Source organism: Amborella trichopoda, chromosome 3 (genome assembly GCF_054954075.1).
Source record: "Amborella trichopoda isolate Santa Cruz 75 chromosome 3, AtrichopodaSantaCruz75HAP2 v2.0, whole genome shotgun sequence".
NCBI lineage: Eukaryota > Viridiplantae > Streptophyta > Magnoliopsida > Amborellales > Amborellaceae > Amborella > Amborella trichopoda.
This window is the reverse complement of record NC_142338.1, coordinates 58698182-58725109: the sequence shown is the minus strand read 5'-3', so window position 1 is coordinate 58725109 and position 26928 is coordinate 58698182. Positions and strand designations below refer to the sequence as shown.

The window sequence follows — 26928 nt, the reverse complement described above, 5'->3', positions numbered from 1 at the left end:
AACAATGTAGGGATGAGCACGACAGTGCAGGTGAGCATGAAGAATGGACAATCTTCGGGGATTTTAGATTGGGAACACAACAAAACACTAACACTCAAGGATTTGGGAATAGTCAGACACCTGCTAATATCGATGATTCGTTTTTAGATCGAATCAATGAATTGTTAAACGAATTCAATCAATGGCACCAGCATGACCAAGAAGAACAATAACGTCGTCTATCATTTTATTTTTAGATCATATGTTACTAATTTCATGCTTTATTGTAGTCCATGTATGTTGATATACTTATTCCATGATAATTATATGTTTATCTTTTTGGGAGCCCGATCCGGGTCACCGATCCGTTTTTTAAACCATTGTCCTAAACTGATTTGGTCATGACTGATTTTCATCCAGATTAATTCCCATCTGGACCGCTGATCTGAATAAAAATCACTTAATTTAAACACTACTAGCAATCACATGAGATGTTAAATAGTGTATCTCTCGTAGGTAGTTTAGTAAATTTATTTTTTCTTAATGAAGGGCCTCGGCATTTCAATATGACCATTATAACCTTGTACATTACCGAAAAAATATGATATCTTAATGAAGGGTGCGTTATTTGATTGAAAATATTGGAAAGGAGAAGTTTTTTTAATTGGAGTTAATCTTAATCTTAAGACCGCTGAATTTATCTTCAGGAAGTTTATGAATGTGAATTGTTTATTATTACTTTACCTATTTATTTTCATTTAGTTTCAAAAAGACCGCACATAGTCATGACTTAGAATCATTAGGATGAGTAAGTAATTAAATAGTTGATAAGCTAAGTTTTGATAAAAGAGAAAAATCATATATGGTGCCAACCAAGGCAATTATTTTTTTGGCAGAATTTGAACCGGAGGTGTAGCATTGCTTGATGTCAACGGCTCACTACTCAAGTCCATAGCCATCTCATTATATAAAATATCAACCTTAAATTGTAGACGTAATAAATTCCTAAAAAATATATTAAAAACCATCTCAATCTCGAGATGTATAAAAATAAAAAACATAAATAAAAAAATTACATATCTTCTTATAGCATGTATTTGGATCATCTATTTTAATATTTTTAAGTGTTTATAAATATGCTCGATCTGCATTATTTTTGCTATTTTAAATTTCATAATTGAAGGTAAAAAAAAGATTTTCTATTATCACAAGGCTTTTCAATTTGCAAAACAACTTGAGGTAGTTTGCTAAAAAATATCAATTTGAGGTTTCTATAAGCCCTAGGCTTTATGAAAACAAAATAAATGCTCACCCCAAAACCTCGTCCAAAAAGTACTTTTGGTAATGAAAATCTTAATGGTGACTCTAAAATCGATTTTTAATACCAACAACAAAATATGAAACTCAAAAAATGGTAAATATCTTGCATATATATGAACACTTATTTTTAGGGCTAAATGGTTGGTCTAGATAATTTGTGACAATATACATTATTTTTAGAGGTTGAAATCCTAAATTGTTTCCACAACCATAATATTCAAGCCAAGATAATCGATGTAAAGGTTTTCCTATGCTTGATTGCAAATCTCAATGAATTTTGAGGTGATGGTTTACTTATTAATAGAGCAACGGCCCTATCAATCATTTTCCTTTAAAAAAGATATGAATTTTTTAATTCTGCTAAAAAATTAGTGTAAACAAATGTACACGTATAAATGAAATAAAACAAAGTTACAATTTGAAGAGGGTGCATACAATGATTTTATCACTAGGATACATGAGGGCATGTTTGGGTATGCTCATTATCATTTGTAATTCCTTGTTTCAATAAAGTTAATATTGATAGCAAACTATCTATCCTTTGATAGTGTCCATTATAATGTTATTTGTAATGAACTTATTTGTAGTTTTACATAGAATGTTATGCTTTTTGAAAATATATTTTTACTTTATTCAGTAATTTAATGAAAATTACTTTTGTTTTTGTCCAAAAGAGCAAAAAATAGCTTAAACTTGAAATATTTAAATAATATTGCATATAGTACAAGATATGCACCAAACAACTAGCGAATATCAATATCCAGGGTATAAACAAACAATATAATGCAATATAGATAAAATTAATTGCCATCCAAGCATGCCCTAAAGTCACCTAACAATAACTTTACGACATGAATGGGTAGCATTAGGGTCCAACTTAAATTTCTTTCTGTCCAACTTAAATTTCTTTCTTTCTTTTTTTGTTTAAACATAATAGCAGGTATGCTTCCGATGTCGCCATTATGCAAACTACCCAATGATTTATTAAAAGCGTAAAATGAAACAATACTAAACACAACAATTACATCAACAAATAACAAGACCAACAACATGAGGTACAAGAGTGCCGTAGCAAAGTAAGAAAAGGAATTGGGTCTTTTTATAGAATTGTAGTTGATCAAAACCCCAAAAATCAAAATCTACATAACAACGGTCCATCCAAATCGGTGTGTTGTGTACACTAATGAAATAATCGAAACCCCAGAACGGTAAAATTTAATCAAACATATATATAGAGGTCTTCCTTGTAGCTGCCAATCTATCCAAGCTAACCCAACCATTCGAATATTATTCCCAAGCACTTAAAATATTAAAGTGTGATTGAGTGACTCTCCTCTCCTATCTACAATGATACTCTTGATTTAAACCATGATTGTTGATTTAATCCCACTAAAGGTCGTCTCAAAACCAAAATTCGAAGATTTTAAAGTTCAATTTTTAAAATTTAAATTTTAAAGGGCATGGCAATAGGGAAGAAATTTGTTTCCTAATAACATATTTGAAAAATTATGAAACAGACGTTTGCAAAAAAAGAAAAAGAAAAAACCAATTTCTTGAAGCTCAATTGAAATGCTGAAAGTTATTGATACATTGCAAAATATTGGATAATCTTTTAAAATTATGTTTTAATCAAGAACTTGCTATGCATTACTATGCCCACATAAGAATCAATATAACGCACCGCTAATCTGATAAAGAATACCTTAGATATCTTAGGCCTCACCAAATGACTAGCCCCAATTTCTCATGCGAATCCAGTAGGTTGAGCATTAAATGGGGTATGCAATTATTAGGTTATTTGGAAAATGAAAATATAGGCCATCCAGTAGAGATTGCAATAAAACATCATACCATAGATAACTTAGATTATATCTAGTTGGACTAGACAGTTACGGTTGGGTTGCTTATTAATATATGTTTTTGATCTTTTTAGCGTTGATAATCCTAATATTGGGACATATATTCCTGACCTAAGTACTCAAAAAATTCAAAACAATATATACAAAAAAATTTGCCAAAATGCAATATCTACAAATTGCCAAATGCGCCAGCCATATATGATCAACGCTAACCATCCAAATCGTGAATTTTGTTTCAATCTGAGTTATCCAACCTATATTGCTCTGTGTGCGTAGTGGGTCACAAGATTTTTATCCATTTAGAAATTTGTGTTGTTGGCGAATGCAATGGGCACCAAACTTGAGGGTGTTTAAATCCTTAAATGCAAAAAATTATTGTTTTTTAATTTAGAAAAGAAAAATATTCCTTTTTTTTTTCTTCTTAATGTTCACAAATCCTTGTTTTCTTAGTAAGAACAAATACCGTCACACCATTATTCATATTAGAATAATGTTTCCCATTAACTTAATTGCTTTTAGTTCTTCTTCCTATTTTTTCTTTCTTTGGTTTAAGATACTTGTGCCCCAAGTATACCGATCCCCTACCTATAGCGAGAACAGAATTCAAAACGTCGCATTCTACCACCCTGACCAACTATCCATATGCAGTTATTTGCCATTTTATGCTATGCTATCTTTCAGTTCAGCAATTCCGGCAGAAGCTGCATTTGATGCGGTCCCCAGACCCAAGGGAGCTCCAATAAATCTAGATCACGCTCCACCAAATATCTTCAATCTACAGTCTATTTAATTAAAGAAAAATTCATCAAAGGCTCTAAAAGGACGAGCCATTCAACATTTTACATATTATTTATTTGATTCCCGATTTAATTTTAAATAGTAAAATGTTAAATGGTTATTGAGTTAGGTCTATTTGACCCAGGGATCAACAATGTTCGAACATTTTTGGAGCTTCAAATCAGAACTTCCTTGAGAAGATTGTTCTCTGGTGCTCTTCTAGGAGCTCTCTAGGGACGTCACGTCACAAAGTTTTCCATAAGGCGTGTGTGCATTCCACACACATGCAAAGAGAGAGAGTTTGGATTTCAGAGAGAGAGAGAGAGAGAGAGAGAGAGAGAGAGAGAGAGGGAGGGGGGACTAAAGAGAGGGATCGGGGCAGTGCAACTAAGAAAGGGGAAGTGGAGTTCGTAAATAGCACTTCACTGAGGTGTCACTCCAGTCGCCATGACCTTGGCAATCCGGAGGAAGAAGCCCAAAAATCGTGGTCTCTCCAAAAAAGAAGGTTCGTTTTGTTATTTTCCCAGAAATTTGGGCAAGTCAAAGCTGACCATGCTCAGGACCTTGGCTAGTGTGAGCCTGAGTTTGTGTTTTAAAACTCTTGTAAGAGTAAACACAAAACATCTTTAGAACTTTGGAAAGACCAGACTCAGGTTGTCCATGAAGAAAAACGCAAAAAGAACAGAAAGAAAAAAAAAAAACATTTTTCGGAATAATGGTACAAGGAACTGAGAAGCTGAGAGAAGCTTTCATAAGATTCAATGGGAGACCTTGAGAAAATCCATATTTCACGCAAGAAGAGAATAAGCCCAACCAAAATAAAACACAAATAAGATGAGATAGAATTAAGATTTCTAAACTTGAAGGAACAATAAGAGTCGAGCTTCAATGGCCGCCAAACAGTAACAAACCATGGAAATTTCAATCAATGAAAGGAAAAACCAGTACCCAAATGTCAAAAGAAAAAAATATTAGTTGAACTGCCAACAGAAATAACCAGCAGTGGACTTCAACTGCTTAACACATCAGGGTACACCACTAAAAATTTTCAGAATTTTTTCCGACCATCCTTACCATAACAATGCTGTGTGTCAGGTATAAGAATTTCCCCCTAGAGAAGATGCCTAAGTTTATCCTTGCGCTTTGGCATATCAATTTACAATCCAAAATCCTCTGCACATTCTACAGAGAAAAGCCCTTAAATTAAATCAGAGAGAATTTAAGAGAGAAGAAAATACGATAGATAAGCTGGAACATAGCTCAAAAAGGGAGTTTAATGCTCTTCAAGACAGAGGAGAGAGAAGGCAGCTTAGCTGGAGCCTTCTGCTTGTATTCTTTTAGTAAGGCTGTTGCAGCAAGAGATTGTAGGTCTGTGCTCTCTCTCTCTTCCCTGTTCCTGCCTTTGGTTAACTGACTTATGGCAGTGCTACACTGTAGAAAAATAATTCTCAATCAGTTAGAAATAGAACAGAGGCCAGCGTCTCTCCCCCCCCTCCCCTTTTCTTATTTTTCCTTTTATGGAGAATCTAGCGTAGCTAGAAGCTATTCGTTATTCTTGTCTCGCATTTAACAACTTAAATTGATTGAAAATAAACAAAAAACCATTTAGATGCAGTAGCACCCTGGCACATAAGAGAAAAGAAGCCACCCAAAACTCAAGTTACAACAACCACAATTTCAAAAATAATATCTCACCAAACATATCCCGAAAAGAGCTCTGGTGTTTTTCCCTCCACTGAGTTCTATGGTCGATGCATAGTACTTCTTAGCTGTGTTGAGATTTTCCAAACCACCAAGAGTGTATAGAACCTGACCATATTCAAGAGAGCATGCTGAGCAAAATACGAATTGCGTTTCATAGTTCAACATCAACAGCAAATATATAAGCTCCTTCCAATGTCTAAAGAAAAGAGATCACTGGTTTTGAATTTTGTCGAAAGTTTTGGTTCAGTTTTGCCACAATGGTATTGTTGACACTATTTCATCTATGATAATATAACAGGAGGCCTGAAAGGCAGAAGAAACAATTGTAGCCTTCAACCAATTTTTGTCTGGAAGAGATAATGGAGTTTGCACTTCCATGAAATCTTGAATGAAACTACTTCAAATCCAAAGGGGATTTAGAGCAGAAAATTACAAACTTAACCACCCCGCACCCACCCCCCCCCCCAAACACCCAGAAAAGCAACTATATAATGTCCAGTAGTGCACAAATACGCATGTACACGTGCATGTATTGCACAGCTCTTAACTGAAACTGACTAAGAGCCATATTTGCAATATTGAAATTAGACATACATGTAGCATGTCATTAAACTACATATACACTTTTTTTGTGTGTTAAATTATACATAATTACCAAAACAGGGTACAACCCCAACTTAAATGGCATAAAAACCGAGGTCCATTTCCTAGTGCTATGGAGCCGAGAGGTCCCCAACCCAACCACTATATCAGGGTAAAGCCTATCTTACAATACAACTAGAAAATTAAGGTTACGATCAAGACAAATGCTGCAACTAATAACCAGCAGTATCACTTGCCTCGGCATATGCTATATGATACAGGGGAACTGATGGTTGACCTAAAATTAGCTCCTCATAACAGAACGCCGATTGCTTGTACCTGCAGAAGGAAGAAAGAAAAAAAACAACGTTAAAATCCCATGAGGACTTCCTGTTAAGAACTTCAAGAAATAAGAAAAGCTATCAAATTAGAGGCATAAACGAAAAAAGGAAGTAACCATAACTAACTCACATTTGCAAGGATACATATATCTCAGCAAGCTCTCTCCAAGCATCATGATCAGCCATAAATCTAAAAAATTTCCACCATATTAGAAAAGTTTCTGTAGAAACAATAACAAAACTAAAAACCATCGAATTTAACTTTTCTCTTAAAGTGTAATCCATCTAGCTTACTTACACTTCAAGATACTTGTTAAGCAATTCAATGGCACCTGATACATTGCCCTGTGCCTTAGCAACAGCAACTCTTCTTTTGTGAATTATCTGGAAGACATGGCACTGGATTACGACTCAAAAAAATTTGTCCTTGAACAGAAGAACATGACTAAAATTGAAATTCAGAGACAAAATAAAATTTATTTCATAGCAAAATCCTAAATGTTACATTTATATAACATGGCTTCCCATTCAAGAGGACAGGCCTGCTTACTGGATCTAAGGGATTATCCTCAAGAAGGCGAGAATAAGCTTTTTCTGCCTCTGCCCACGACCCCTTGGCTTCAAGCCACATCCCCTCTAATTTTCCTATTGTATAATGCACAAAATAGAAATCAATGAACTGCGAAATACTGCATACCCTGCAACTCCAATAGAAAGTCTACCCATCTATGATGTAGGCATGCAGGTATAGAGGTTAGTACCCATACAGTGCATGCAAGCCAATACGAGCATGCATTCATGCATGCATACATCATTTCAAGACATTCACCTCTTTCTTTCTAGAAGTACAAATACAAATGGGAAACCCGCTTGTCAATAAACCTACCGATCCTCGTACTGCCTGGGAATCTCTTTGAAAGCGTCTGAACACAGTCCTGGAGAAAAAAGCACCTGCTTAGTAAATTTTACCACCTTCAATTTGTTCTTTGGATAAGTATAGCACCTTCAATCTAGAAAAGATGAAAAAAAAAAGAAAAAAAAAGAGTGTTACAGAATACAACCCCATTGCAACCATCTATATTCCCCAATAAATTGTTTATATGGCATGGCCAGTAAACAACATATATAAAATTTGCTTTATAACTTATCTGAAGTTATTGAATGCAGTTTGTCTGATGCATTCCATGCTATTCAATTTCTGATTGACAAAGTTTAAGTCCAAATATCCTGATTCGACTTTATAAATGTCACTCCATACTATATGATAAGGAGCAACCACTGACGAAGTGAAGCATTTTGGCCAATATGTCATTTACAAATGATGAGGATAAATTTCAAGTACTTCACTAAAAAACAAAAGAAATGGCCGTTTTCTTCCTTTGTTTTTCCTCTTACTTGAAATGGATTTTGGGGAATTCATCTTTTTTGTTCGACCGGAAACCAAATAGCCAGAAAATGCAAAATGGAATAGAATCTTCACATAAAGAGCAATGGAATTATCTTTCAATAAACATATTCAAAAGAAAAAAAAAGAATTTTTCTTTCAATAAAGGCACACACTATAGTTCAAATGAGAAGTCATAGAAGACAAGCATATAACTATTGCTTCAGGAGAAAACCGAGAACAGGAACGTACCTTTGCAATGTCAAGCTTATGGCAATCCATGGCTGCAATAGCCACCTGCTCGTAAAGTGTCCATTCTACAAACAAAGGACATATAAAAATAAGACTTGTGTGACCACCAACATCAATTCGAATTTGAACTATCATAAAGGTAGAAGAAGATAATTTCCTGTTTATTCCGTGGAAAAAAAAAATCTCAAACTCTCTTGCATATAATATTTAGCATCAGTGACCATTTGAATACAGAAATCTGCAAAAAGTGCTTATAGTTTTGACAAACAATTTATACAATCCTTATTGCAATGAAAATCCTTCTGAAAGTCAATAAACAACATATCTACATGCATGCAACTATGCTTTGTGTTTTGGCCAGTTCTTGACAAAGAGAATGGCAAAGTGTGATTCCAAATTTCCTAAATCAATATAAAGAATTTGGCAGCAACCAATGAAGTGCATTTACTTTCAGTTATTTTCTTCAAAACCAATCTGTCATTACAGATTGGAGAACCTTTCATTACAGATCAGAGATATTAAAAGAGTAGAGAAGAAATATACAGTCAGTGGTTATATCTATTCCCAATGCATCTATAGCACATCAGCTGCAAACTTGTTCCCTAAAGCCTTGACTACAGAATGAAATTAGGTTTCATGAACAAAATTGCAATACCAGGTTCCATGAGTAAAAAGAGCCCATTTGATCCTTACCTGTTGCATTGAATGAGGCAAGACTAGCCTGTGTATAGGTTCTATTTTCTACATGGTTTATCACTAAGGTGTCTTAGTTTATTTCTAATTCCCTAATTGACGTACCCACAGGGCAATAGTAATTTCTGTCTCATATTACTCTCAATGCAATCTAATTCTCAAAGAGAAGTATGTAATCTGAGATTAAGTATTTATGTTGGAGTTTTAGGGTTTAAGAGTTCAATAATTTACATAGCGAGGCTGGTGCCATTGGCAGTAGTCCAGCTAAGTTTACTCTTTCAAATTTGCGAGAAAAGGATGAATTACGCAGGTGACAAGTTCTGACAAGCCCCCCAGTTTTCTTTCTTTCATTGATCATAATTGACAGGCCCCTCGGTATTGCATTTTAATGCTATAACAATGCCTTTAATGCAAAAATAATTACAAAAATTGGAATACTATGGGGTTAAATTTCCATTTCTATTCCCTAGATTAATTAGGAAGTAAGTAACTTCTGTGTAGCATAATTAAAGAAGTAAACTAGAACTGGACAATTAACACTATATTACTGCAAAATTAAATAAATCAAAACACGGCACTCTCAAATCAAGTAATCGGCTGACTGATTACAATCCCCTGCCAGGAAAACGGAAGAAATTCAACCGCCCAATACATTAATTACCATCTAACTACTGAGAAAATATAAAAAATTTTAAAGCCATAAAGTTTTAGCGCTGGTCAATTGAAGGAACAAATAAATAAATTTTTTTTAAAAAACTCAATTCTCCAATCAAAGACATATGAAATTCATCTGCACACCACATCGATTAATATCCAAAACACAAACCAAATCCCTTAAATTTAAGCCTTGAGTTTGTGAACAGATCCATAAATACGTATTACGAAGACATAACGTTTTAATTTAGAAAGAGAAAGGAACACAATAATAAAGAGCGTGAGAATACTGACCATCTGGGCCAAGTTTCGATCTACTATTAGGATCATTCAGAATTGAGAGCCCATGCTTCAATACCTTCTCTGAGCGCCTAACTTTAAGCTTCCTGACCAGTGAGAGGTACTCCCATGCTCCTCCTCCTCCATTATCCACCTGAGATTCAAGACGATTAAGCTCCCCTTCCTCAGCAAACCCTACCATTGTAGGAGGAGTTCTGGAGAGAGAAAAGGCTGAGATTTTCCAGAGAATTCTCAGAAATCAATGGAGGAGTTCTGGAGAGAGAAAAGGCTGAGATTTTCCAGAGAATTCTCAGAAATCAGTGAAGAGAAACAGGGACAAGGAATTAGGGTTTCGAAGAAAAGTAAGAGGTAGTAGCATTAGAGAGAGATGAATTAGGGTTCAAACTAGGCAGCAGCGGCACGTGAGAGAGAGAGAGAGAGATCCCGTTTCTCTGACTCGACGACTATGGTCTGCGTAAGAGAAACAAGTCGTTTCTATTTTCCCATGTGCCACACGAACGGAGGTACTCCACGAGCCAAATTGTATCCATGAATAAAGGATGGAAACTTAATAATTTATCACGAAAAAAGTTTATTTAAAGTACACATTAAAATAAGGTGTACCTCTAAAATCTTTTGAAAAATATTATTTTGATGTTGAGAAAATATTTAATTGATCATCTCGACATTGAGATATATACATATGGAGAAAAAAAAGAAATTTCAAGTTCCAAAAATAATACATCTTGCTGCATATTATCTCGACCGTCTGTTTTCAAGAGCTTCATGCGCTTATAGATCCAATTGATCTAAATCATTTTTAGAGTTTAAAATTTTCTAAGTTGAGATAAAAAATAGATTTTCATATTTTGAAGAATTTTTTACACCAAAACTCTATCGCATGACAAAATTTGAACTTTCATCTGAATTTGATCGCTTAGGGTTGGTAGTAGCCTTCAACCATGTTTACAGGAAGGCAAATGATAGGGCTGATTCGTTAGCAAAAGCAATTCAGGCTATTTGTTATGTTATTTCTCCTTCATCTCTGTAACTCTACTTTTGTTTGATAAATAAAGTTATGTGCTCTTGTTAAAAAAAAAGAGTTGCAACCTTACCCATTTATCAAACCATATGTTAGCAAGAAAGAGTTGCAACCTTACCCACTTATCAAACCATATGTTAGCAAGAAGACCAAGACGGTGCGAAGAAAACATATAAAACCAAGGTTTAAAAAAACAAATCGGTGAACCAGATCGGCCACCCCAAGAAGGCAAGAACCGAGTCGGATCGGTCACCCTAAAAACACTTCCACATTTCTTATCACTTCTACTCAACCGTGCAATTGTTTCCATTTTGAATAAAAAAAAAAAAAAACTAAATATAACATAAGAAAATTCAAAATAAGGCCATTTACTTTCGGCACCAGTGGTTTACAAATTTACAATCATCTTTGATTGTTAGATGTAAAATCTAGCGGCTAAAGATACGCCAATGATTATGCTCAATTACAAAAAAACAAAATTCAAACTTTGTGACACTATCAAATTTCACCGGGTGAAATTTATTTTGACTTTTCTTGTACCCAATATAAACAATTTTATAGTAAACAATGTCCAGAACCTATGACACTGCAGTATACTGTAACGTACGGGTGGCCATGAGCTTCCCATTCATGTAGGACATTGTGATTCTCATGGATACCAAGTCTGGAGATGGCATGGAGGCCAAATTCTATTGAGATAGACCGTGAATGTCTCTTTGGAGTACCAAAATACGTTCTATGTGGTTTTCATATGGCAATAAATTTTCATAAAATTTTGGAGTTTCTTGTTAAATTAAATCAAACTTATATCCTCATACCACACTTATAACGAAAATTGTTCTATGCGCCAGGGGACATATTCTTCTATTTGTGTCCCACGTTAAACAACCATCTCAAAAATGAAAACAAACGGTGGTCTCCAAAAAAAAATATCAAATTTTATTTTTTTACATATTAATAATATCCATAGTAGAGATTATATATTCCTTAAAAATTAAGGCGAAAATCCATGTAAAAAATGGAGTTCAAGAAGGGGCATATTCCGTTCGGGACTCGAGAAACCTTGTCCTACTACTTCTAAATCGTTTTCTTGGACTTTTTTATCCCCCATTTGGATTGTTGAAGACGGAGATACTTATGGTGTTGGAAATTGACGATATTACCCTAGTAGCAAAGGGGCAGTGTCTTAAACTGGAAAGTCTTGTTCAGTTCCTCGCAGAGAGGCATGATACCTCACTCTAAAATGAAAGATATTCTAGCCATTTTTTAGCATTCAACCAACAAAATCATTGTGAACCTATAATCACCTCATGTCCATGAATTTGGAGATCCAAAGCTACCTATAGTGGCCTCAGGTCCATGACCTAGGAGCTCCATAGACCATAGCTAATGCAGATCATATGATTGAAATGAGCGGCCCAGAAAGTCTGAAATAATGGACCATTTTTAAGGTTCAAAATTGTTTTTTTAGCCCTCAGTTTCATGATGAAGGTCATTTGAAATTTCATGCAAAATTTCAGATCCCAAATCCTTCTCCTAGTTGGATCTCGGTGGACACACCACAGCTGGTGTGGTCCTAGACATGCCTAAAACCAAGGAAATTTACACAATAATACCACTTTTACATTTGATACAATGATGTCACAATCACTTCTAACCATTATAAAATGCCAAATCAAGAGGATGAGCCATGCTATTAATCCAGGTTCAAAACACACGAGATAATATTTTGAACTTTAGCAACTACAAACCCACTAAATACAGTGTGTCATAGCAGTCTAGATCGGTTGCAAGAGGCCTTTTAGTAGCTAATATTAGAGACCATTAAATGTTACAGTATGTTACGTAAAATGGTCAACAGAGATCATCGGCAGCCCGATGAGGCCACATGCACATTCATCCCCACACTATGCTTCAACAAAATGCACTTTGATAAGATAATCAGCAAAATGCACTATGTTAGGACAGTAATTAGAATAAGTTAAAACAGTTAAGCTGTAAAAATAGAAAGCCTATTCTATAAAGAAGATACAAATTCAGTATTATCCCTGGAAAATCCATCTGCCTTCGATTCCATTTCTCAGATTTTTCACATCTTGTCAAGATTCCAGCATGTTGCTCAGCAAAGGCAACCTACAAATCGATAACCAAAGATATGGATTAACACAAAAGTTTAAGCAATGCATTTTCCTTAAATTAATTTAGAAGCCACTCTTCGAGCATTCCCCACGAAACCAGATTTCAAATTCCACTAGAAGTCACCGAAGGCCTAGCCTCCCTAACCCATGTTCTGCTGTTTCATGTCACCCCCAAAGTTTGTAATTCCTCAAAATTTCAAGAAGCAGCAGCTTTATTCCGATTACGAGGTCAAGATGTCAGATCTCTCTCTCTCTCTCTCTCTCTCTCTCTCTCTCTCTCTCTCTCTCTCTCTATATATATATATATATATATATATATATATATATATATATATATATATATATATATATATATGGAACAAACTCACAAGAAGAATATGCGAGAAAGACCAATGGTCAATAAGCAAAGAACTTACAAGAAAGATGTGCTATCCCAAGTGTTAGAAGAACAATTGAAACCATCCATAAGTGTCCAGGCTGAATTCAAGCACTTATTCGTTTAGAGTCTTATGGAAGGCAACCTGGATTATGCAAACAAATTATGCTTCGTGTTGTTCATGCTCAGATAATAGCAAGCACAAACAAAACTTATGCTAAGTTTTTTTCTAATCAAATCCCAAAAACTTAAAAGCCCATACATTCATGAGAGAGAGAGAGTACCGAAGTTGAAGTCTTGAGCAGCTCCCTTATGGCCATTGTTGCGTAGCAAGAAGTGGGCAAGGTAAAACACAACTTAAGAGCTGTCTGTTGTGCTGAAGAACCAGGGACTCCATCTTCTTCATCTTGGTGACTCTCTAAACTTGAACTCTTAATATTGAGTTCCTCAGATGGATTCAAGCATTTGGTTGCGGTCTCTGTTCTGTCTTCTTCAGCAATGCCTGCTTTTCTTTTCTTATCATTGGGTTTTGATTTAGCAAGTACATCCAAATCTGTCTCAGTCAAGGGTATATTCACATCGGTGTACTCGAGTAATTCCCTGCATTTATGCAGATCCTAATGATTGAATAGTTTGCATAAAACATGACCAAGAAATCTTTTTTTTTTAGTAATTATTTCTTCATTCAGTTAGGCATGCAGGCAACTCAGAATAAAGGTAAATTTTTCCCATCTTTCCACATTTTTAATGGTATTGACTTTTAAGGGCATTTTCCCCAATCAACCTTCATAATCTGCATAGAAAATAAATCCCATATTTGAATAATGAGGGCAATGTCAATGATGCTAATAATGACAATAATAACTGCTATGGAAACTAACCACTCAAAATCAAGTGGTCGCTGCAAAATTCGCCTATAACCACCAGTCATCTTCGTTATTGAAAATTCCCTGAAATTTGAGAACAAATTTAACTTCCAATTAATCTCAACACGTACAAAATAATACATCACTCTGGTCTGGTGCTAACTGCTTCAATCATTTGAGAAACTGCACTGATCACCAGTAGATCAATAACTGATGAAATTTAAAAAGTACCAATAAAATTACGGCACTTACTTGACATTATGTGAGCTTTCCATCAAGGTGATTCCATCCTAATTAATTGATAGTTATAATATTGGTTAGTTCCTCCACTAGAAGACTAGCAAAATAGGTACAATCAAAGATAGGGCAATCAATCACAACCAATGCCTATGAAACTAAATTATATATTCCAGGCATCCTTGTCATGAAGTTCGTGATACTTCCGGAAAATCCTTTCTCTTTGAAAAGATAATTCTTCCTAAAAACTATTTTCACTAACACTGGGACAATTTCAGCTGCACTAGTAAGTAATAACAGATGCTGCTAAAAATGAGAATAGTTGCAAAAGCCAAGGGGAAGTAAGAACTCAGCTCTCAACAAGTCAAAGGAATCAGACAAAAATTTCTGAATTTGAAACTCTCTGGATTTAATCACATGCCATTATCATGTAATTAACATATGCAATACATAGGCCCAAGGTTTAAAAAAACAGATTGGTGACCCGGATTGTCCTCACCCATACTCGTGTTGGATAGGTGGATCGGCATGTCGGATCGGAGAATCGGCAAGTTTTATCCCAAAGTTTTTAAAAAAATCACTATAAATCTCTAAAAACAGTGTTCCTTTAGTTTATAAAAGAAATTAGGAGTGGTGCATTATGTACTTCATTATCTTGTAAAAATAGGCGAATAACGAGATGTTGTTTTCCTGCCTGGATGTTTGTATAATTATTAATTATGATATAGTATTATAATATTGCACCAAAATAATTTAAAAATATTAGAAAAAAACTTCTATATTATAAGATTAAAGAAAATAATTTTCCATATAAAGTGAAATTAGTATCACATCAAACATTTAGTAATTTTCTTTACTCGTCCAAAATTATCACAACCAAACTAACTATAATATTATGGGCAAGCTTTCTATGCTTCCCCTAGAGTATAGAAGTTCTATCCTCCCCCTTATCCAACCGTCCATTCTGAATGGAGGGCTAAGATTGCCCAATCACAATGTAATGTCTCTACACTATTTTATTTTAAATTTTTTTCTATAAACTATTTTGACACCAAATTTTGGACGTCCATTCCTCTATTAAACTCGCACTAGCAAAAAATATAAAAAAAAAATATTTTCGATAAAATAAAATGACTAAAATACCCCTGAAAGTTTCAAGCGGTATTTTGATCATTATATTTTATCGAAAATGTATTTTTTATATTTTTTATAGGTGCGCCCCAATGAGAATATGGAACGTACCAAATTTCATATTCATAAAATTTGTATAAAAAAACTAAAAATAAAATACTTTGAGACGTCCGATCTAAGATCAAACGGTGAGTGGCTCTCTTGATCAAAATTGGACGGCTGGATGGTAGGGGAGGATAGAACTTCTATGCTGTAGGGGAAGCATAGATACCTTTCTTTAATATTATGAAATTAGAATTGTTTGTTTAGATTTTATAATTATTTTACTATACAAAGAAGAATAAATGTGAAATTTGTCTTACAATATCATCTAATTTAAAAATCTAATTTACAACTATAACAAAAAATTATACATTGTATAATTTATAATATAAATAAATTGTTTTTTATGCTGAATTTATAATTTTTATAAATTATAAAATAATATACAAGATTTGGTTATCATTGAAACTACTAGAATTATTACTTATAATATTATAATAAACATGATTCAAAAAACAAGGGTCATCATCATCATTTTAGCCTTTTCCCAATTTATTGGGGTCGGCTACATGAATCCTAGTTCTCCATTCTGCTCTATTAAAGGTCATATCCTCAATGAGGTCATAAGTACCCATATCTTTTCAGACTACTTCCAACCACGTCCTTTTGGGCCCACCCCTTGTCCTTTTTCAGTCCTTCCATTTGAACATTAAAAAAACAAAAGTATGACTCACAAATAAATAAATCTTGTGCAATAATTAGTGTGGACAAAAATATAAAATTTAGAAACATAAATTTGCAATCATATTTTAATAAAATAAATAAATAAATTCATACTTGCAATGTGGGATAATTGATAAAGCAACTTGAAAATAAATTCTAAATTGGTACGAACTAATGTTATTTTTCTCTCTTAAAATATTCTATAAACTAGCATTTTTTTTTAATGTTCAATAAACTAGTACTAGTATTATTTTTGCTTTTTTTAATATCCTATGAGCTAGTACTATTTTTTTTTAATCCCAATTAGCTAATAGCCTAAGATTAATCATAGGATGAAATAATGCCATGAGCTAATAGCATAATAGTATTAGTCTATTAGATGAAGTTCATTCAATGCAACCGTTGTATTACCATGCAACGCCATCAATTTTTGGGCAAGACAATGGACTATGAGAATTGTCCCACATCGAAGAGGTGGGAGGAAAATTGCGTATAAAAAAGAAATTGAACCAACACTAATGTACATCGCATGATGGGATGCAGGGCCATGTGCTCCAACTATAGCCCCACGTGAAAGTGACGCAAAGCTTACGTAAGGCAAAAATGGATGACGTCAAGGACCATCAGGTGGGCAACCACTTGAATTTTTTAATAGAAAAAGGCAGGGACTGGCCAGACCCGGCGATCCGTGACTTCACCAGACAATCCGTGACGTCAACAGGGTGATTCAAGGTAAAGAATCGACCAGATCCCGTTTTCTTTACATATCCGGGGTGGCTCCACCGAAACCCAATCCTGATTGGGTGAATCCGGATCAGATCGAAGAAATTTTAAACCTTGCATAGGCACAACAATAGCAAAATAAGAACTATACTTAAATATGAAGAAAATCCTTTTATTCATTTTTTTTTTTTAGAATGTTAACGGTAAAATCTGTTATTCATATAAGGAATGGAAACCAAATAGATGAACAGAAACATCTATTGCGCAAAAAATACATAATACTTTCAAGTACTTAAAACAGAAAACCTCATCTCCAGCTCATTCCTAACGCATTGAACCCTAGATCACCAGGATATTTCCTTTGCATTCATGCCAAACCATTTGAAAATTAGAAACTATGCTTTAATAAAAATCTAATGGTTCAAAGTCCTTCAGTTTTCTGAAAGAAGCCCAGTATCAGTGGGCAAATTTCACCAACATATAATATTCATCATAAGCCAAAAACCAATTTGATCAACTACTAGATCTCCCAACTTACAGAAATGAAGTCAGAATTATTAAATAACAATTCATTAAACAACCATCTCAAGCAGCTATTACACTATCTAATCCAGTAACAATACAGATATTTATAATTGAAAATATATGGGGAGTCAAACCCACCTTCTTTGCCAAATCGTGATAAACACCGGCAACATCATTTTTGGGATATAATGATCTGGACCTGCAATAAAAAAACAAACACTTGCAGCCTTATATAATTGTGAAAATTTTCAGGAAATTCAGATCACATTCAGTTGAGAGCCTAAGATATATGTATTAGTAATTATTTTTAGTGAAGTACAACTATGTCAGATAGACATGTAAATAAACAATGATAAATATGTCCTGAGACTCTTCACATTTTATAAGTTGTTCTTTCAAACACCTGATAATAAAATCCATACCCAGGTAAGGGAAGTATCACATCGTCAATTGTATAGTTTCCGGAATTTATGTCTTCAGCATCTACAATCTGCCCAAAGACAGCAGCCCTTTCACAATTACTAGAGATTTTTTAGTGGTAGCGTAAAATAAAATATAGATATATTTCACTTAAAGGGCATAATTTGATAAGGCAATTTATACCATAAAGATCGGTAAAAATTTCCCCAATGGCACATTGAATTCTCTCAGGTTTGCTTACCTTTACAGACTGAATATTTTCCCCGTTACGTTCTGTATCAGGTAGACCAGAAAGCTCAAACTCCTCATCACAAGTATTGGATTCACATTCTGTTTGTAAATCTCCTGTATTTGTTACTGGACCAATGCCCTTAAAATACACAAGGTCTCCCACTACAACTTTATCAATACCTGTTATAGGAAACTGTTCAAATGAATCCAGACAAGCAAACAGAAGGGAAAATATACTACACGTAAATCGCTTTCCACTACACGTAAATCACTTTGGAAAGCCACAACACAGTCATATCATCCAATAAAATGAGGAATGGAGGAGAGTTGGACCCACCAATAGGGTCAATGTGCAATTCTTGTTCGTCCCACTCTCGCTCCATCCCAGTCCATTTTATAAAAAAGAGATGAACCTAATAACTGTTGTTTCCCATAGTCCACTAGGTTATACTATTATGTACACTTTCCCCAAACAAAAACATAGCACTTCTTGAGGAAAGGGAGAAGACAAACATTGAGAGATATTTTCCTTTTCCTCGTTTTTTGAGAGATACATCCGTTACAATGAAAAGTGCAAATGGAAATCAGAGCCTCAACCTGGAAACTTTCATGTATCCTTGCACAAAGATCATCTGATATGGATATATTACATAAGACTACACAAATTATTCAGAGTAAAAATAAAGATTTATCACCACCTCATGATGATACTGACATCAGAAAGAAATACTTATGGTCAGATAAAATGCCTACTCAAATGACAAAAAAAATTTGCTACAAACACATTTGCTACAAACTCAAAAAACAATTACCATGCTTTTGTACTCTTGAGCTTGCTGCATGATTCCACAAGTAGCTTTGGTAACTATGCACATACCTAAAAGATTAACAATAAAGTGTTACATTTAAAGTAGATACTTTGTCACGATCTAATCAAATTCAAAGCTTGCAGTGATAACTTCTGGAAACTAAACTTAGAAAATAAAACAAGTAAAGAAGCACATGTAATTAAGGAACAAAACATTTTTAATTCTTAAAAGTGCCCAATTCATGCTTTAAATAAATAACAAGAGAAATCATCAGGTAGAATTAATTCTACCCTAGTTGCCATCCCTCAGAGAGCGAAGAGGAGAGATGAGGTGTGCAAAAAAACCAGCATAGCATGTAAACCAGTTGAATATCCTGTTATCAATAATTTTGCCCATAGTACCCATGAGAGAAATTACATTATTCCACATCAAACCCAAATCAGAAGCTAGTTGCGGGGGCAGATTTTGGTTGGTATATTGGGACTGCGAAAATCCAAGCCTTATCCCAAATCATTGGGATAAGGCTTGGATGATGATGATAATATTGGGACATGCGAAGGGAAAATTAGGGGATTTTCAAATGGATTTCACAGGTTTCTAGCTTGCAACGGTGGATTTAGGTACATTGAAAGTTTAATTGGATGCCCCATCTCCACTTGTTGGGATTCAACAGTAGATAGTCTACATTCTCTAGCACCTCAGCTACAAATTAATTCTACTGATTCATTTATCAAATAACAAAATTTAACTAATACAAAATGGTTAGACACAATAAACTGAAACTAGGGTATAGTCATAAAGAGTGATGGTTGACTTCATGCTTTTACGCATTTTGAGATCATAATAAGAACCACAGTTTTGTAGTAGAATGGATGTTTTTGCATGCATGCACCCATTTTTCATTTATATTTTGCTATTCTTTGTTTCATATATATTTTGCCAGCTTGGACAACAGTTATTGGAATCTCTCACCCAAGGTCGCACTTCCAATTCGGAATCTCGATTCTGACAAGGACTCTACATGGAATCCATTGCCACGAAGTCAGGAATCTCGATTTAGAAACACAAACATAAGGCCATGAACTACAAAATAAACAATTTAGAACCTATGAGAAGCATCAGATCAGAAACTCGATTCCGAAGACATCGGAATCTTAATTCTATATATGAATGAATCTCGATTCCATATCGGTCAATTCCAAATAGGCCAGAAACTCGATTCTAAAGAGGATGGAATCTTGATTCTATTTATGTAGAAATCTCAATTCCATTTAGGTCAAATCTCGATTCATATAAAGTAGGAATCTTGTTTCCCGCAATTCCTATACACGGGCGTCGATTATGAAAATAGGAACCTTCCAGCCAACCACAATTCTGCGATTCCTATTCCTAAAACAAATTGGAATTTCTGGCACTTCCAACAACTATGGCTTGGACCTGTAGCATATAGGGTCTAAAAAGTAGGTTAGCTTTACGGCGTGCGCTGCAGATAAGAAAACATTTATCAGTTCTTTAATTTCAAACCCAGTGAATAGAGTAAAACTTGTCAAATTCCTACATGCAGATGATCATATCTACCACAAGAAAAGGAAAATGAATAAAAGATGATTGAAACAAAGAAAATAGGACCTAGAGCAAAAAATTGATTGTTCATACTTCTTTCCAATAAGTGATATTTACATATGCTTATATTCATGAGATTAATGCAGGTGGTGAGTGGGAGAAAGGAAAGCATACATCAAACGCAGGGTTCTGGGTATGCTCTTTAGGGCCTGCAAGTAATTTCCTGGACTTCTCTTCAAGCATTGCAGCTGGCTCAAAAGAAGATCAAATATCAACTCAAAAATAGTATCAAGTGTTCCAAAAAGCCAAATCCAAGGGGGGTCATACACTATAACAACAACACCCCAAAAAAAAAAAAGGGTGTGGTTTGTATAGAGCCTAGGCTCTAAACAATCAAATTAGAGCCTAACTTCAAATAGTGGCGAGAAATGTGATTTCAATATTGAAAATCTTTGTGACACCCTTAAAATATATTTTCATATTTATTTATAAAGTTTAAAGCTTAAAAAATAGTGTAGATCGATATATCTACAAAAACTTGAAAAACTTAAAAATTGACATTCCAAAAATGCGTTACAAAAGACACTATTTCCAAAACTTGCAGTCCTTTTTTTTCTCATGTCCATATATCTTGATGTCGAGATGATCAATTTGAAGATATTTGAGTATCAAAACAACCTCTTCTAGTGAAATTTTTGAGGTAAGCTCAAATTTGATTGTTTAGAGCCTCGGCTCTATATAAACTTTTCCCAAAAAAAAAAGAGGAGGCTTACATATTAATAAATAAGAAGTTCACATCTAATTGACATCTATCAGACATATCCAACATGCTTCTTATTGTTAATTAGGAGTCTAGGACTAGGATAAAAGACAATGAAGAACCTACAAAGAGTTGAAAATAGCCAAAGCAAAGAATTATAAGCATTTGAAACCTAAAGTTCCAGTGGTGATCCATAGCACAGAAACTAATGGAAACAGCATACCGCCATTAGAGAAACTTACAATTGATCTCTCAGCAACAAGATGGCGAGGTAGACGCCTTAAACTTCCATCAATATCCTCACTTTCTTGGTAATATTCACGGGCTTCCTTAATGGCAATCCGTTGTTTGTTATGAATTAAGTTACCACATGGACAAAGTGGAGAGAAAGAGAGAGACTAGATGGCAGGGATTGAAAATAAACCTTTGTTTCCAAATAAATAAAACCTAGATTTATACACAATGCAAGACAATAAGGATATCCCCTTCTCTAGGATCAAGAATCAAGTCAACAGCAGCTTCCCACTCTCCTCGAAGTAATGCTGCTCCAATGGCAAAGGTTGGAACTGAACCACTTCCAAAACGCTGAAATTAAGTTTTAGAAAAGTTACACTGACTACTAATTAATGTAGTGGCAGATTTCTTATAAATGATGTCACTTAACATCTTTTAACACACTTCCATGTAAATAAGATGGCTAGAATTAAGAACCTGTAAACCATAGTAGTTGATGAACCCATGCCTTCCTAAGCCATTGGCAGCTGATTTAATAATATCCTCAGAATCTGACGCGACCCCTCTAAAGAGATAAAGATAAGCTAATACTCTCACATAAGTTATCAGAGAAAATAGTAAATAGCTAGCATGAAAAAGCAGAAAGTTAAATCAAACCACCAATTATCGTCAGTGCCAGTGGAGACCTGCCTCAAAATGATAGTGAAGCGATTTCCAGAAAGTTGCCCAAGAACAAGCCCTTCTCTCACATAGCTGGACAAGCAAACATAGGAAGGAATCTATAAGGAGAACATCAAAATGACTTTATCATGCCAAAACATGAAAAGAAAGAGCATATAACTCACCAAAAGTCTCCTATTTTTATTCCCATTAATCTGTCATTGAGAGCAGCCAATCTATTTGCATGCTGCCTGAAAACAGTTACCTGAAAAATAAGGAAACTGGTTCCTTCAAACCCGAGGAAGAACAACCCGATTACATGGATGGTCTTTTAACTCTATACTTCATTATGCAATACATCACGCTGCTCCAACAAGAAAAAGACCGCCCCAAGAAAAATGAAGGGTGATTATAACTATACCCTTTGAGTTGTAACAGCTCGTTTGTCCTTTGTTCCTGCGAATCCAAAAGATCGTTGCTGCCAGAAGTGATGTATGATGAAATAAATGAGAGAAGCTAACCAATATTCCATACAAAAGAAGCAAAATGGTGTTCTAACATAAGAATCCCCAAGTTGACAACATAGACAGAGCAGCATTCTTTTATTAATGAAATAGAAACTAGAACATCGGCATTGATGAGGCATTGATGACTTTTATGTTGGAGGAAAACAAAAATGACTATGCATTATCAACGAACCATGCTAACAAAGAACTAAAACTATAGATCCACTACTATGGAATCAAATTTCAAATTCTATTGGATTCAATGGCGACTTGAATACAAACATGATACATTCTGTACCTGGATGCCAAGCATTTTCCCTATAATAGCCAAAGCCTCCTGGGTGTCCTTATTCTCTTTGTAGAGATGAAATCTGCGGAACAAAGAGTAGTTCTAAGAAATAAAAGAACGCCGTCAAACCATATCAGGCTCCTGGGTTATTAAAGTAGCACAGTAACTGTGCATACAGCAAATGAAAACATAAACAGGCTACAATACTTTTCAGATACTATCACTTCTCACTAACAGGCGACAATACTTCTCAAATAATATCACTTCTCATTTAAAACATAAAAAGTACTAATGCAAAATATTAAGCAAAAGAACATAGAACTCAATTTACTTGTATTCATGATCCCTTAAAGGTAAATTTTTAATATCTCTGATGATAACAGGCATACAGATATTAAAGTACGTGAAGAAATGCATCCTAATCATATGAAGGAAAAAGAAAGAGTTCAATAAGTATGTACAAGTAAATATGTCATGCAACCCTAAGGGCATCACTAACAAATATAGGCATGTATATGCCGATATATTTCAAATATTAATAAGTGAAAGAAAATTTTATTTTATATCGCAAACTTGCCTGAGAAACTTGCCAATATCCTTGGGCCAATCCTTTGAACCCCTGCTGTCGAAAGGTTTCTGCCACCCATCCTGAGCACTGCCATTAGTCTTTGCATGCTTTTGGCTTCCGTCCTTTCTTTCCTTATTTTTCCGCTTTCTAGAGCCACCCCCCTCATTTTGTTTAGCTGAAGAGAACCTCACACGAACACATTTGAAATTGGTATCTGGTCCGTCAACAGTGTCTGTCACAAGGAATTTGAAGTTTGCCTTGAAAAAATTGTGAACTGCCTACGAACATTACCAACATGTCAAAAGAAGGAAAACATTTGTTGAAGGATTTGTTTATTGCCAGAAACACCATCATAGTATTTTTTTATTTTAAATTTTTTTTTTGAGAAATAAAACACTATTGTAGTATTTGTATCTAGAAAAATCAAAACTGGAGAAACATACTTACTGTTCGGTGGGATTTGTCAGAATCTGGAGACAGTAAAATAGGATCCAAATTTCCATTCGAGTCAGTGGATATCTGATCAATCAAGCACTTTAACAATTCGGCATTTGCATCGCCAACCAGGGATCTAAAAGCTTCGATTTGAACAGTGTATGTATCATTTGCTAAATCAAGGGTTGTGCTTCCCTCATCGTGTATTTGGGAGCTTGAGCTCCCATTGCTCAAATCCATTTGCTGATCAAGTGCATAGGAATTGCTTTAAATACAAACTTCATTAATTGAAACATTATTGACTCCGATATGAACTACAGAAAATTAGGACCATTATAGTTTATAATAGAGGAAAAAGAGAACATTACATCCACTGGTGCATCTATGCACGTCAAATGAACAACTGCACCATCAGGGTCTACTTCATTTACAATGAAATCTGAATACCTGCATCATAAAATTATATTAAGTTGCACAAATCTAAAGAATCAAAGGTCAATTAACCGACCGAAACAATAGAATAAAGATGCCATTTTAAATTTATTCTGAAATGCCATATGGGTTACTCGCGGAATATTTAAATCCCACCGTAATGTTAGTATAAGAAATAAAAAAGGTAACAATCACAAAGTGCGATAAAGAGAACCAAATTGTAATCCTACATTGTAATCCTACAGAGGATTGAATTTCTGAATTGAAGATTCAATCAGCCAGTATATCTCCATAATCTCGCAAAGAAACAATGAAACAAAAAGAGTTGATAACCTTAATTGATAGCTTCCATTTTTTTTGAATGCTAACCAAAATTGATAACTACCATACTATGTGATAAAATCATAACCCTTGAATCCTCTCTTTCTCTCTCTCTCGCCCTTGAATCCTCTCTCTCTCTCTCTCTCTCTTTCTCTCTCTCTCTAAAATTTTTGAAATCATACATATGAATTTGTTGGGTTGATGCAGCCTACCCCCCCCCCAAAAAAACAACGGGAGATCCTAACCCTTGAATCAAATATTACAACGGATTTAAAATTTTTCTTCCAGCTAAAAATATTGAAACCTGTAACAACAAATATTCACGCAAGTATTAAATGAACCATCAATAAATAAATAAAGTAAGATCAAAATCAGCTAAAATTTGAGGTAAAACCAAAATGATCCAGATTATTCCAAAAGTAATGCAGCGCAAGTCCATAGAGCCATTACTACAACAAATGCATGACAGAAAAACTATAATCGAGAGAAACCCCTCAAAACATTGGGATAAAATTTAAATATCGGCCCAATGGAAGGATTAAATTCATTGCTGCATATACATTTCAGCACAAAATAAACCATTCTCATCAGTATTTCAAGTACCGTGGTCACATAAGACCTTAAATTGTTTATTTTAATGAAATAAAAAAAAAATCAACACAATGGGTTCTATTCATTTGTCATTTGAAAAATAATAGGTTTATTTTTCATGAGAGAAATTTGAGCTCCAAACCTCTGTTTTAGCACGCCACGAAAGCCAGGTAAAGAAGAGGCGTAGCAGACGATTCCAACGTCGGTTTCTTCCATTGCTTTCACGGCTCTATCACTATTTCAGTGAGCTTTTTGTAAGTACAGTAGGAAGGGAACGCGCAGTTCCGTAGGGTTTTGTTTATTCAAAACCCTTTTTCTCTCTCGGTTTCTTCCAATAAATTACTTACTAAAATTCCCGCTTAAATAGTCCCCAAAACTAATTAACTTTAAATCAATCATCTCAAGCCATCATCATCAATATGCTGATGCCGATGTAGAGATAGTTGTGTTGAGCGGCAACACAAAAGGGGAGATAGAATTTCAAATGAATCTATTTTTAATAATTTAAATGTGGTATTAAAAAAGACATAGAATTAAGTATATTAATCATATGTCGATCAAATACAACATTTGTTCGGAGGTACGAATTAGTTCAAATAGAATGACCGAAAAAATATTTGATTAGAAGTAATACAAAAAGATATAGAAATTTATCACTACGGAATAGCTTTTAATAGAGTATAATAAAAAACTCATTTAGTCGACCTCAATTAATTAGAAAAAAGCTAAAACGATGACAATCATGACCTCAACCTTTACCACCGTACTTGAGAAAAAAAAATTAGAATTTGTAACACATTATCAAACTGTATTTTTTGCCCTAAAAATAATTGTTCAAAAATATATAATATCTATTCCATTTTTTTGGCTTCAAAATTCATAGTCTGCCTTAGAAGTTGATTTTAAAATCATTATAGAGATTTATTATACCCAAAGTGCTTTTTCACGAATTTTTGAGGTGAGGCTTTACGATATTTTCCTAGGGCCTAGGCTTTAAAGAAACTACATCCCCTCAATAAATGGTGTAATTGAGAACCCTATCTTTCTCCTTTCAAAAACCTTGTATAAGATAAATGCAAGTTTTCTATACTTCCACTACAATATAAAAGTTATATACCTTCCCTTATCCAACCTTCCATTCTAAATGAAAGGTTAAAAGGGCTAAAATTGCCCCAATCGCAATATCACGTCTATACACTATTTTATTTTTAAAAAAATTAATATAAAATATATTAACACCAAAAATTGGGTGTCCAATCTTCTATTAAAATTTCAATTATAAAAAATATAAACAAAATATTCTCAATAAAATAAAATAACCAAAACACCCCTTAAAGTTTTAAGGGGTTTTTTTATCATTATATTTTATCAAAATTTTATTTTTAATGTTGTTTGTACGTGCACCCCAACGAGAATATGGAACGTACCAAATTTCATATTCATATAATTTATATAAAAAATGAAATACTATGATGTGTCAGA

The 26928-nt window shown here is 34.3% G+C and overlaps 2 protein-coding genes across 4 annotated transcripts; both read right to left on the bottom strand.

Moving 5' to 3' along the window:
• Window positions 1–4754: 4754 nt before the first annotated feature.
• On the bottom strand, window positions 4755–10207 carry LOC18429643 (Protein prenylyltransferase superfamily protein). Its single transcript, XM_006838926.4, has 9 exons — window positions 9840–10207; window positions 8199–8263; window positions 7449–7497; window positions 7113–7207; window positions 6861–6946; window positions 6693–6752; window positions 6479–6560; window positions 5631–5744; window positions 4755–5366 (listed from the first exon to the last, which is right to left on the bottom strand). Exons 1-9 carry the CDS (start codon window positions 10024–10026, stop codon window positions 5196–5198), a joined length of 909 nt encoding a protein of 302 aa, XP_006838989.2. The 5' UTR covers window positions 10027–10207; the 3' UTR covers window positions 4755–5195.
• A 2444-nt stretch (window positions 10208–12651) lies between these two features.
• Window positions 12652–25782, bottom strand: LOC18429642 (Pseudouridine synthase family protein). 3 transcript variants are annotated; one of them, XM_088861743.1, is made up of 21 exons: window positions 25589–25782; window positions 24471–24549; window positions 24115–24345; window positions 23677–23945; window positions 23109–23181; window positions 22726–22782; window positions 22490–22569; window positions 22335–22397; window positions 22122–22209; window positions 21893–21995; window positions 21653–21756; window positions 20825–20898; window positions 19091–19155; window positions 18289–18458; window positions 18050–18117; window positions 17766–17826; window positions 14499–14536; window positions 14262–14330; window positions 13665–14173; window positions 13421–13525; window positions 12652–12999 (listed from the first exon to the last, which is right to left on the bottom strand). In XM_088861743.1, coding segments are annotated over exons 1-19 (1767 nt in total). In that variant the 5' UTR covers window positions 25663–25782; the 3' UTR covers window positions 12652–12999; window positions 13421–13525; window positions 13665–14172. The 3 variants fall into 3 exon arrangements, with proteins under 3 accessions (XP_088717869.1, XP_011621650.1, XP_020519874.1); XM_011623348.3 differs by having other exon boundaries at window positions 13665–13980; XM_020664215.2 differs by lacking the exon at window positions 25589–25782 and adding an exon at window positions 24765–25563 and having other exon boundaries at window positions 13665–13980.
• Window positions 25783–26928: the final 1146 nt, after the last annotated feature.